The 13,424-nt window shown below is 40.6% G+C and overlaps 1 protein-coding gene across 21 annotated transcripts in view; it reads left to right on the top strand.

The window, feature by feature from the left end:
- TENM2 (teneurin transmembrane protein 2) overlaps positions 1 to 13,424 on the top strand; it is a 1,078,265-nt gene that overhangs the window by 1,051,650 nt on the left and 13,191 nt on the right. For all 21 annotated transcript variants that reach the window (XM_064671589.1, XM_064671588.1, XM_064671590.1 and 18 more), the window contains 5 exons: positions 1,650 to 1,882; positions 3,358 to 3,512; positions 4,009 to 4,883; positions 11,208 to 11,383; positions 12,906 to 13,141. In XM_064671589.1, coding sequence (XP_064527659.1) covers positions 1,650 to 1,882; positions 3,358 to 3,512; positions 4,009 to 4,883; positions 11,208 to 11,383; positions 12,906 to 13,141 — 1,675 coding nt within the window. The remainder of the gene's footprint in view (positions 1 to 1,649; positions 1,883 to 3,357; positions 3,513 to 4,008; positions 4,884 to 11,207; positions 11,384 to 12,905; positions 13,142 to 13,424) is intronic.

Genomic DNA, 13,424 nt, shown 5'->3' with positions numbered 1-13,424 from the left:
GCATTATTTTGGAGGAATGTGATAAGGGTCTAGTGAACTGGTGCAGTCTGCTGCTGAAGATAAGGAGAGGAACTTGGGGAATAATGAGATTGTGCTCTAATCTCAAGCATGTCACTAGTCTCCCTGCATAACTTTGTCTACACCACTTAATCTCTCTGTGCCTCAGTTTCCTCCTCTGTAAAATGGGTGCAATACCCCTCTTTTTAAAGTACTTTGAGATCCATGCATGAAATAAACCTGCCAAGTATTTTTTGTTTACTGTATTTCTTCATCTCTAATTTCTACACTCCTAGACTTCAGCAGATGGTATTGCCTCTGCCTACTGAATTGCTATCAAACCCATCTCCTTCCTACCTTCTGTGGTTCTAGAACGAACTCTCATTGACCTAAAATCATGGCATGTCAAAGACTGGCATAGAGGAAAATAACTGTAGAAGGTGATATTTTGGGGCCTCCTCATTCCTCCAAATCTGGTCGTGACCACATGACCACAGTTATCTTTGTGTGCTGATGACCCATCTGCCGAAAGTGGCCTTATTAGAGTTTGAGCAAGTCTGATCAAGAAATGGCTTTTGTCCATCATAACTTACCTCTGTGTATCCTCACTCTTGGAGATGGGCACTTTTGCCACATGAAACTAGGAGTGTGGATATTTGGAGGCAAATCTCTCTGGTTACTGGTAAGTAACCTTCATTTTTTTTTCTTCCTGTCTTCCATTTGTCTTCTATGCTTTGAAACCACCATTGACCTTATTTATGCTCACCCATAGGCTCCAAAGGCTGGAAAATTCACATCACGCTTAAAATCCAACTAAATTGAGTTAAACTAGCCAGGCAAGATTTTGAAAATATTTCTGCACTGCAGTTCTCTGTGTGTGAATGTATATATATATATATATATTGCAAAGATTGACATTCCTCAATTTTCAGATGATTTGCTAAAGTAGTTCCAAAATGTGACAAGCTGTCAAAAAACATATATTTCAGAAGAGAAGTAGCTTTCCATATGAGCGCCCATTCTAATCACAAACTGAGGACCAGTTTTCCAATAACAGAAGGTTTGGAGTTAAAGTCAGACACTTGGGGTCTCTGGTTTTAGTTATATAACCAACTTCATCTGCCGTAAATGAGATTCTTGATAAGAATGAATGAGAACAAATTTGCTTTAGGAATAAATTTGTTATGCCTCTGCCTCCTATTTATACAAGACCTCACAAGTCTTGTGGCATAATCTAAGTGACTCAGAAGCTGATTCTTTGATTTTACCCCTATGACTTCTGCTTCCAAAGGAAGTTAAACAAGGTAGCAGGGAGGGGGGAAACAGATAAGCTGAAGAGAATTGACCTGGAGCAGATCTAAAGGGCTGAAGAGATCAAGACTGCTGTGCAGCTCTGGCTTACTGGGCTCTGCTGTGCAAGGCTCAGTGTAGAAGGATGAGTGAGATTTAAAATGACAACCCCTCTGAACACTGACCAGGCCCTAATCAAGTCAGGTCCTCAGATGGTGGTCCCTCAGACCTCAGCTCTGTATGAAGGTGTCAGACTTTCTTTCCAGATCTTTCTGTGCCTGATGAGCACCCAAGCTCTGAAAGCCTGTGAAGTTTCTAGACTGCTCAGCTGTTTCTGTTCTATGCTTTCTTTCTCTCTAAAGCAACAATCCCGCTCATAAATACTATCTGGCCGTGGACCCTGTTTCAGGCTCACTCTACGTGTCGGACACCAATAGTCGACGGATATACAGAGTCAAGTCCCTGACAGGCACAAAAGACCTCGCGGGTAACTCTGAAGTGGTGGCAGGGACGGGAGAGCAGTGCCTGCCATTTGATGAAGCCAGATGTGGGGATGGAGGGAAGGCAGTGGACGCAACCCTAATGAGCCCTCGAGGTAAAGTGGGAAAAGAAGCCGGAGAAAACAACTCCGTGCGGCTGGGCTGGATGTGGAAATAATTATCTGGCAATTAAATCACTCCTTGCTCGGTGATTTTTATTCTGGGCTTTAATTACAGTGGATTGGCAAGTGCTCGTGCTTTGTTTAGTTAAAGCAAACTTTATTACCCCAACACTGAGTGCTGCAAAAGGAGAACAGAACACAAATTAGCAGGGTACCGCTCACTCCAAGAGGCAAGCGTGTAAACCAGGAAACAAATTACTGTTTGAGATACAGTCTTTGGGGAGAAAAACTGCCTGATGTGGCTTTTCTCTGAGGTTTTTATTCGATGTATCTCCTTTTTCTTCAGAGTTAGAGAAAAAAATAAAAGGATTTTTTTGCCCTTTCCAGTTTCTTATTTCCAACAAAAAGTTTTCAAGATGATCTAGAGATTTGGGGATGTGTTTCTTTTTAAGGCTTTTTCTCTCTGTTGCTTCATCTTAATTGTAAGGATGAATTAATCAGGTGTACTGCCCGATGTTTCAATCATCTCTGATTTTTTTCAGTGGTTGAAAATAACTAGATGATCATAAAAGTGAATAAAAATGGAAGGTCCTGTCTCTTTGTGTAGGAAGCGGTTTCAGTTAATCCGTAGAAGTTAAAAAGATGAAGCTGTATCTTCTCTCACTGCCCAATAGGGATGAGCGCTGCAACCATTTGAAGCCAGAATTTTTAGATCAATATTTTATTTTCAGCCCAATAAATGGACAAGGCAGTGCACCAAATCAAAGCAGGAAAGGCAAGTGAGAAAAAGACTGCCCTCCTTCCCAACCGGCAGCAGCAGCCGTCTGTTCCTCCGAGGGAGCACCCTTTCATTCTGTGCCTTTCCTCTCTAAGGACTCCCAATGTGACAGGCATTGAACCTTCCCTTTTTTTTTCTAGGCTGGCAACCCCTGTGCCTTCATCTGGAAACACCAGATGTTCTTCCCTTATTTTTACTGCAACAGGTCGAAGAATAAAAAAAAGCATCCCAGAAATAATGAAATGCCCTCCCAGTTTTCAAAAAGTTTTAAAGGAATTTTAAAATATTTCTAAAAATTCTTCATCCTCATTGGATCCTTCTGATGAAGAAAGCAATGCCTCAAATTTCTGAGAGCAAAATTTAGGAGATAGTTTTTCCACTGGGTTTATGTAATATATCATACAGAGTTTGAATTAAGAAATAAGCTGATGCATTCTGCTTGCTCTTTGGCATGTTTGGGGATCTTTGTGGTTTTCTTTAAAGCCCTGATGGATAAACCTGCTCGGTGCAATTTGTTTGGTAGAACTGTGGGTACTTGGAGGGTTCCAGGACCTGTGCTCAGGTTGGGAGGGAGGAAAGAATGGGGGAAGTGAACAAATGTCACTATCTTGTAGACTTGTCAATAAGACAAAGCCAGCCTTGAAACCAGGAGCCTCACTGCTGCACTGATGCCTGGGTTTTGTATTTGCAGGAATTGCAGTGGATAAGTATGGACTCATGTATTTTGTTGATGCCACTATGATTAGAAAAGTGGATCAGAACGGAATTATATCAACCCTGCTGGGCTCCAATGACCTAACTGCTGTTCGGCCTCTCAGCTGTGATTCCAGCATGGATGTCACCCAGGTAGACTCTTACTGCATTTATTTCCTTCTCTGCCTTAGAAGAGTTGGGCATCTATTTTGGATGACTGCCTGGCCACTTAAGAAATACATTATGCAGCACAAGATGATAGCATATTTGATTCATTACTGAAATGAGCGAACCATCGTTTTTACTGTGGCTAACACAGGTTATTTATGCAACTGTAGAGAAATAAGGTTGAGATAATGGGAGTTATTGTCTTAATTGCCTGTTATTCTGTAATTATTGTAGAGCTTCCACAATGTAGCATTCATTCTTTGCACAGAAACACAATTAGCCAAAGTTACGACCGCACGTAGCTTTAATATTTCGGAAAAAAAAAAATCATTATTTGAAATAGTTGCCGTTCATGACTTGGTTTCATGATTTACGCTGATAAACCCCTCACTAATTTGCTGTTGTTACACATGGAATTTTAAACACTGGAAGTGTACTTTTCAGTTACGAGTTTTACAGTGATAATTTGTGCAACTCATAGGTACGGCTGGAGTGGCCTACTGATCTCGCTGTCAATCCCATGGACAACTCCCTTTATGTCCTAGAGAACAATGTTATTTTACGGATCACAGAAAACCATCAAGTTAGCATTATTGCTGGACGCCCCATGCACTGCCAGGTTCCTGGTATAGACTACTCTCTTAGCAAACTGGCTATTCATTCTGCACTTGAATCAGCCAGTGCCATTGCCATCTCACACACAGGAGTTCTTTACATCAGTGAGACAGATGAAAAAAAAATTAATCGGCTCCGCCAGGTAACTACCAATGGAGAAATATGCCTTCTTGCAGGGGCAGCTTCAGACTGTGATTGCAAAAATGATGTCAACTGTAATTGCTATGCTGGGGATGATGGGTATGCCACTGATGCCATCTTAAATTCACCATCTTCCTTAGCTGTGGCCCCAGATGGTACCATCTACATAGCTGATCTCGGAAATATCCGCATTAGGGCTGTCAGTAAAAACAGGCCCATTCTTAATTCCTTTAACCAATATGAAGCTGCATCTCCAGGAGAACAGGAGCTGTATGTCTTCAATGCTGATGGGATTCACCAGTACACTCTCAGCCTTGTTACCGGGGAGTACTTGTACAATTTCACCTATAGCAGCGATAACGATGTCACGGAGGTGATGGACAACAATGGCAACTCCTTGAAGGTCCGTCGGGATGCCAGTGGGATGCCCCGCCACTTACTGATGCCGGATAATCAGATTGTCACGCTGGCTGTTGGCACTAATGGTGGACTCAAGCTAGTCTCAACACAGACCCTGGAGCTCGGATTAATGACATATAACGGAAACAGTGGTCTCTTAGCAACGAAGAGTGATGAAACAGGATGGACAACATTTTATGAGTAAGAATGTTTTTGGATATATTAAGCGTACATTTATTTTTCAAATGGTAGTGTGTAGGCCCTAAACTGACCCTACTGAAATTTGTTGTAGGTTTTTCACTGATACTGAATAAGGCCATTGCACCTCAGTCTAGTTTGATGCTGGAAATTATTAAGTGGCTTCTTGATTGCATCACTCATGCTGGGTCCTTTGGGTGGGTAGCGATCCACCTAAAGCCCTGCCCGGGGTTAGAGTTCAGGGCAGCTCATCCACCTCCAGCACGAAGGACTGTGTGCCACACCCAGAACCCCACGTTGGTTACCCTGCTCTTAGTTGTCACCACAGCTCCAAAAGTGCACAGCCAGAGCAGCCCCCAGCACTCTGCAGCTCCCACTGAGCTGCCTCTCTAGGAACCCTCATGCTGCAGCTTCTTTTGGAACTCAAATTATCTGCCTTTCTGTTCAGACTCATATATTACTCATGGTTGTTAAAATGTTGATTAACTTCACTGATTGTTCATTCTTGAGACAAGCGAGGAAATTAGATCCCCAGCTATCTGTCAGACCCCTGGTGTAACTTCCATAATTTGTAGATAACCCAAAAGCACACTGGTGTTCATGAGTGTATAGATTAAATAGACAGAACTTCCTCTTTAAATGAAATTCATCTGAAGAGATGAAGTTCAAAAGTATATTAAAAATCTAGAAAAACTAGTCAGATTTTTATTAATATTTATCTTATTCTTAGTAGTATTACTGCCATTTTTTTCATCGAAACTATTTAAAAAATATAAGCTAAATGATATGTTGAAAAAATATATTTAGCTTTTAATTATGGCAAGTATGACACCATATATTTTTTTATATAGTTAATTAATGATTAATAAATATCATTCCTCAAAATAGTGAGTAGAAAATATGAATAGGGCTTTATATTTCATTATAAATGGCAGGCTTATTTTCAAGGTTACGGACTAGCAATGACACGCACCTCTTTTAGTTTATTAATGCATTCAGCTTGGCCACCACTCTCTCTCTCTGTTTAGAGATAACACAAGTAACGTAGGAATAAAAAAAGGACTGTATTCAATCTGCTCAGAATATCTCTAAATCAGCACTGCACCTCGGTACTTTGTCCCTGCTGCGTTTGGCTTTCCCGTACGAAGGAAAGCAGTGCCCTCTCGTGGGGCCCTGCACACCAAACCACTGATTCCTCGTCTAGGCTGGCCTTAGAGGCGTGGAGTGGGTTTTTTCCTTAATATTTTGCAAAGATTATTCCTGTACCACAAATCTGTTACAAAACTAGTCCGGTTATGTGACATCAAGGTCACATAACCTGCTGATTACAAGCTCACTGGACTAGGCAGAATAATATTATTGCTGATGAGATGTGGATGCCCTTCTAGGTAGGTTTTTTCGTTGTTTTTTCCTCAATAGGTAGCTCAAGATTCAGTCACATAAATTAGCTATTTCTCAAAACACCAGTAATTAATTGTAGAAAACTAAATAGCAAAGTAATTTAAAACTCGACACGAAAATCAATGAAACATTAAAAAAGGTCATCAGAAAGTTACCAGGCACAAAACTGGTACAACTGGTGTCTGAGAATCACACCAAGTAGTAAGTTAACATGATGTATTAGAAAAATTGCATTATGAGTCCTAAGGAAACATAGAAGGTAGAGGCTTTGATGTCTTACTGAGATCAGCTGAAAATATCATTTAATGTGTATATAGTGCTGCAAATTTTTTTCCAAGATCAAATAAGAAGAGATGTGCAACCTTTGCCTCAGGTCAGTGGAAGTTAAGTACCATATTTAGGTCTAAATAGTACAGCCTGAGGTACTGTATTAGATAATTAGTAACTTTGATGAGGCAGCAGAAATAACTTACTTTCTCCCAGATTTGTACAGACATTCTCATAAGCATAGAGCCCACAGATGAGAGGACCATGTAGACATTATTTAAATCAATTTTACAAACCTAAACAATCACAGTCCACAGTCACTCCATACTGGTTTCTGTTTGTTCTTCAAAGCAGCTCCTAAGGGAAAATTCTGCATTCATCATTCTGCAATTTATTTTGGGAGCTGTAAGTTAATATCAATTGAAGATGAAAGAAATATTTAGCTAATGAGAGTTTAGAAGGACAACAAAATAGCTTTCTGTGCCATTACATTCATGCATTCATACATAGATAATCAGGACCCAAAAATTGTTAATATGGCAGCAGACTTAGAAAAGAACAAAAGTCTTCTAAGTAGTAAAATACTACATGAACTAAAGTTCTTATGAAAAATTTATCTCAGTGCATTTATATCAACCAGATGTTGAAGTGCTGTGCTATCTTATTGGGTATATTCCTTTCATTTATCTGAAACTTTACCCTGGAAACGCTCTGAGAATTAAATTTGTGCAGTTCACGTAGGTGTGCATCTGTATATGCAGAGAAATGTGGCCACAAAGTGGTTTTGTGTGTGTATATAGACACTCCATCTGTATATTCTATAGATAGCACCTGTGTGTGTGCAGGCAGCTCATTTGCAGTAGGAACAGGCAAGGCTCTTCAATAATAGAACAGCTACCAGCAGGCTCACATGGGGTAATTTAAGCTTGGTTTGGGCATGAAGCACAGATCTTTGAAGCGGTTCCCAGTGGTATTCCACTTGGTCTAGGGAGCATCTGAAGAGAAGGCTGCAGTTTTCTTCTCAAATCAGGTTTTATGAGGGCGAGAAAATGGGGGTGTATGTAAATGTGTGTGGGTCTGTGCCTTGCCCAGCTCTGTGTTAAGTCCAAAGCTGCTGCTCCTCCTTTCTGCAGTGCTGGATGTGGCTCTGTCCTGGCTGCTCCTGTCGAGCAGCACCTGCTCAAACCTCCGAGGTCAGGATGCTGGAGGTAAAAATTGCCTGAGGTAGAGAGGTGCCATAACCCTGGGCATGGGAGAGCAGCCTTCAGGGCACTGTCACAGCTCACTGAAGGGATGCTCAGGTCAGGTGTTTGTAGCTGCCTGAGATGGTGACAAGTGCTCAGCTGTGTCCCACAGTTGAGCTGTAGGTGTAGTGGGTGGCCCAGCACCCATGGGATGGCTCTGGAAGGCTCAGAGCCCCTGGGCTGGCAGAGTCAGCCAACACCTCTGTGCCTGCCCTAGTGCCTGGGGACACCCAGAGCTGTCCTGGGAAGCCTTTTCCTTCAGGGGGACACTTGGTGGCAGTTAGCCATCATGTGCTGGGGAGTCAGCAGCGGGCACAAGGAGTTGCTGTTGTTTTTTAAGGCACTGGCATTAAGAAAGGATTTCTCCCCTTGTAATTTTATTAGCAGAAAACTTGGGATGAAACCTTACTCTAACTGAAGTCAGTAACAAAAGCTCAGGAATTTCAGTGTACCCAGAGTCCACCTCATTTGAAGATATAAAGGTTGCCTTTATCAGATCTGGTTCATCCAGCCTGATGCTGTGTCATAGCCTGTAGTGACTGCTTCTGATAAAGATACCAAGAAGTCCCAGGTTAACTAGTTTCTTTTCCATTGCAAATTTTCTTTTTTACTTCATTAGGATCAGGTTCATGACATGAAGAAGAAAGGAATATAACCATTTAATTCCTATATAGTTTATTCTTATTATTCAGATTAATGTCTGGGTGTTGTATTCTACTGAGTGCTTGCTCTCACATTATACATAAATTAAAAAAAAAACCAACAACCCCTAGGAATATGTCACCTAAATTTTGTAGTACATAAAAGGTTTCTGTTATATTAATTTTAAATTTTTTACCTTTAAGGTATTTTTTAAATAGGATTTTATTGATGAAATGGATAAAATAGAAATGCCTTCTTTATGCATTGGTACCACAATGTGTATCTGTCATTTAAGCAATGAATTTTTTGTATATCTAGCTTGTAAACTAAATGTTCTGCAGATCTTCATGGAGAGTACTTTTGTGTGTATTAAGAGTGTCCATCACATGCTTATAAACCCTTTTAATCTCTGCTTTTGCTGATTTCAAAACTGTGAACAGCACTGGGAAACATGCCCCATGGCAGGGGCAAAATCCTGATTTCTTGAAATAGCACTGGAATATTTTCATTTTCCTATTTTAGTCTCTGTACATCCACATCCATATTTACTTTTTAGACTGCCCTTGCACTTTGAACAGAGATTTCCAGTGAGCAGCCCACAGCAATCCCCAGGAATTTTTCCTAGGTTAATTAAAAACCCAGCAATGTGAGTGAAGAGTTTAAATTCATGTCTCATTTGCATTGCCTAAAATATATTTGCTGATGGGGGATTTCACCAACCGTTTTTCTGGAAGTTCACCATGTGCTGCACAGTCACACTGAAGCTACTCGTGGGCTTTTCTAGTTTGTCCTAAACAATATCAGAGTCACACAGACTCCCATTGTCTTTCCTGTAATATTTGCCATCTAAATGTTCTCTTCATCACTCTGGTCTTCACTAAACATACCACATACAGACTCTAAGGGAGCATCTCATTATTAACCTTTGAGATTTTTGAAACTGTCCATTTTTTGTACTTTTTCCTTGGTTCCATTTCGATGGATGCTTGGCTGGATCAAGTTCTTCCCTCATCTTTACTTTTTGAGTACTTTTCAATTTTTTTTCTGAAGACCCTTATAAAGACTTAACCAAATCCCCTTTCATAGATTATCTGAACATATTATCTTTTACCTAGTATCTTGCTGATATGTTGGTATCAGTATCTAGCTGATATGGTAGAAGTATTTATATATAAATATATATGTACATGTGGAGAGAAACTTCTGACTTTTATTGAGAAAAATCATGCTGCTTACTTAATCTTGCTTTGATCCTAAACTGCTTAAATGAACACAATGTATTATTGGTCCCTTTTAGGTCGCATGATGCTTTGTTTTATTGGTTTCCTTCTTTGCCTAATACTTCCATTGGTTCTGGTAAGGCTTGTTGCTCCACAGGTGATTTTTTTTTTTTTTCCTTCCTCCCCAATTTTCAGTTGAATGGGTGCAACCATTTGCAATGGATTCGAAAAGTCGTGGGTTTTATTTGTGTTTACTGAGGAGCCAGTCTGTGTGTTAATTGTGGAGATGTGCTGTACAGTTCAGGTGGCACAGTCTGAGGTTTGTGAATGGTTTCATTGCAAAGCCGTGTTGAAAGCACTGATTTCTTCTCATCTTTCCAGCTGACCGTGACGTACAAAGAAGTGAGCGAGCTCCACGGTACTAAATGTGCCCCTCTTCTCTTCTGTTACCCTCAGGCAATACAATGGATTTACCAGTTCTCTTCCAGGCTTCCCGCTCCCTGGATTTCTGCGTTCCAAGGATGAGCAGTTGGTTTCAATCTCCACCTAAACTTTTCCCTTTATCTACACAGGACATTTTTTTCTTGCCTTTCTGTGCACTTTGGTGAGAGACTCTTGCACGAGTAGAGAATTGCAGCAAGCAGAGTGGCAGCCTGGAATGCTGATTTTGTTTCAGGTCCCCATTTCTTGCCCTTAAGATCCAAGGAATTGCTTCTCTGTAATATGTATGCACACAGATAGAGCATACTAGAGGAAAGGGAGAACTGGTATGATTTGATTTCCAGCAGCATTCCTTCTTTCCCCTCTCCTCAGGCTTTATACCTCTAAATAAATTAAACTCAATAAACTCATAGAGAGCAGCCCTTTTATTTTATTTTTTTTTTATCTTTATGCCTCTGGAGCACTTAACTCATCTTCTAAGGTCTATTCTGAGTGCTGACTGCTGCCCTTTGTGAAACTCCTACCTATCCTGTGCTTTTCATCTTTCATCTTTTTGAGCCAAAACACTGACCCCAAAATGCAGCTCAATACCACAGATAAGATCAAAATGAAATTATGTTCTCAAGCTGATGTCTTTTTTTAATCCTTTATGGCAAGTTTATTCCTTGGTATGTCATTAAAGACCATACTTAGTTTCCACTAAGTATTTAATTGCAAATATGCAGTGTATGCACTTATATATTGTAGTGTCCACCAGAAGTCCACTTCCTTAGAGTGAAATGCAACTATTAAAAGCAGCTTAATTTACTAATTATAATTGTTTGAGCCAAATACCACTCTGTATATTCATAATAATTTAATTAATGTAATAATTTGAAATATGCTAGCCTGGATTTGCACCCATGTAATTGAGATCAGTATCTCTAAAAATATATTATTTCATCATTATAGACTCTTTCAAGAACAGAGAATTAGATAAGGCCAGGATGTTCTTGAAAACCTGTTTCATTCTGGGGGTTTTTTTGCACAGATGTGGTGCATTATTAATACATCGGGTATTGAAATGAACATATATCCTCATGCTTTCTTGCTCTCACTAACTTTTCTATTAGCTATGATCATGAAGGGCGTCTGACCAATGTAACACGTCCCACTGGAGTGGTAACTAGCCTTCATCGAGAGATGGAAAAGTCTATTACCATCGACATTGAGAATTCTAATCGGGATGACGATGTCACGGTCATCACAAATCTCTCCTCTGTGGAGGCTTCCTATACAGTTGTTCAAGGTACCAAAGCACACTTCTCAGCACACATCCTAACCACACACACAGCTCGAGAAAAAGATTTGTGTCATTAGGACCCTTATGAGCAGGGGGAAAATTGTGTTAAGGTTTGCAAGAAAGGCTCCCATAAAGCTTATTCCTAAAATGACAGGTAAGAGATATTTCACAACCATGCTTTGGGTCAAGTATGTATGGTCACTGTGTGGAGGGGAAAGTTAGTCCTGCCACTGCCTCTTGGGTCAGAGTCACTTTGCCCACTCACATATATCTCTGTCCTTCATTGGAAAATTGGCTCTGACTTGAGTGCCACGGAGATGCAGCCTGACTGCTGGATGTGGGCTGCCTGGGAAGAGATCCTTCTGGAGAGGCTCAGGGAGCCTCCTGCTGTGAGAAGTGAAATCTTCCAAATTTGTACACTGCCATTAATTACAGTGTAGAACAATCAGGGCAGGGGGTGATCACTTTGAAGAGCAGTGTAACAGCCCAAGTGTGGCAGGAGATATCAGCAGCACAGGGGTTCAGTGTTTGTGTAGAGCTTTCCAGCACCACCCAGGCATTGTATCTGATGGAGCAAAACCAGTCAGTTATCAAAGATAGACTGAAAGGAATTTGGTGAGTGATGGGGGTTTTTAATTAAGATGTAATGTCACTGGAATGAGAATATCATCATCAAACAGTAGTCTCCTCCTGACATAAATGTCAGCATTTGTAGACTATTATACCATGACAGGTCTGGTTACAAAGACTTTATTTTTCTTATACCAGATGATTAATTACGTAGATGCTGTCCTTCTGTCAGGCAAATATTGATGCTTTGCTGACAGCTGCACACTGTAGCACTCCACCCTGGCTGAGAATGGACTTGGCTGTGTCAAACAGCTGGAGAACCACACGGCCTTGGAAGTGCAGGACTATTGCTGTAACTCTTCTCTGACAGCCAGGTGTGCCCATCAGGCTGCTGTGGTTCTGGTGGGAAGGCAGGCGAGTGAAGGGCTGTGGCTGCCAGCTTGCACTGCTGGAGCCTCACACCTTGAGGATTTAAAGCCAAACTGTAATTCTGTACAAAGCCTCTGCTTGGAGACAGTTTTTAAACAGAGGGAAAGAAACAGAAAGAGGCACTTACTTCTTCCTACCTGTAAAGAGTCCAGTAATATTTTTCTTTTTGTCCCGGAGTTTAATGGTTTGTTGTTTATTCAGCAGTTCAGTTTTCAGGAGTTTTTGTTCATATCAGAAATAAATTACGTGGTTGAACACGTATCACTGTGCATTTTGATTCACAATTAAGACTGAAGGGAAAACATAATGAAATAAACACAGTATCTCTCTGCAGGCTCACTGTTACACTACTGTTCTTTACATGAATCAGTAACATCTGTAATTTCCACCATAGTACCACGTAAATGGTAATTGCAGGCTGACTTCATTTAACATCAACAGGAGTGCAATAAAAAACCAATCAAATTAAGCTATATGTTTTCTTTATGACTGGAGTAGCTAAATTATTTTCTTTTCATTATTGCTGTAGATCAAGTGAGGAACAGCTACCAGCTCTGTAATAATGGTACTTTGAGAGTGATGTATGCCAATGGCATGAGCATTAGCTTTCACAGCGAACCTCATGTCCTGGCTGGGACTGTGACTCCCACCATAGGACGATGTAATATTTCTCTACCAATGGAAAATGGTTTAAACTCAATTGAATGGCGTCTGAGGAAGGAACAGATTAAAGGCAAAGTGACTGTGTTTGGAAGAAAGCTCAGGGTAAGTAGAATCTATCATTACAATAACGATCTTTTCCTCTTTGGGCGGAAAATTAACTTTTTTATTTTGAAGGACATGCCTTCCCTATTTTCACCTGTTGAAAATGTACAACTGTGGGATTGTCTTTGGTATGACATGCTTTCCTGTGTTTGAGAGCTCAGTTAGCTGCGTGGGATCGTCCGCTGCAGTCAGCTATAGGAGCTCTGTTACTAAAAGTACTGCAAAAGTGATTGGTAAAAATACCCAGAATATTACAGAATCATAGAATCATCAAGGTTGGAAG

The sequence above is a fragment of the Pseudopipra pipra genome, chromosome 15, assembly GCF_036250125.1.
Source record: "Pseudopipra pipra isolate bDixPip1 chromosome 15, bDixPip1.hap1, whole genome shotgun sequence".
NCBI classification, from domain to species: Eukaryota; Metazoa; Chordata; class Aves; order Passeriformes; family Pipridae; genus Pseudopipra; species Pseudopipra pipra.
The sequence above is the reverse complement of the archived record's forward strand: the minus strand, read 5'-3'. Positions and strand labels throughout refer to the sequence as shown.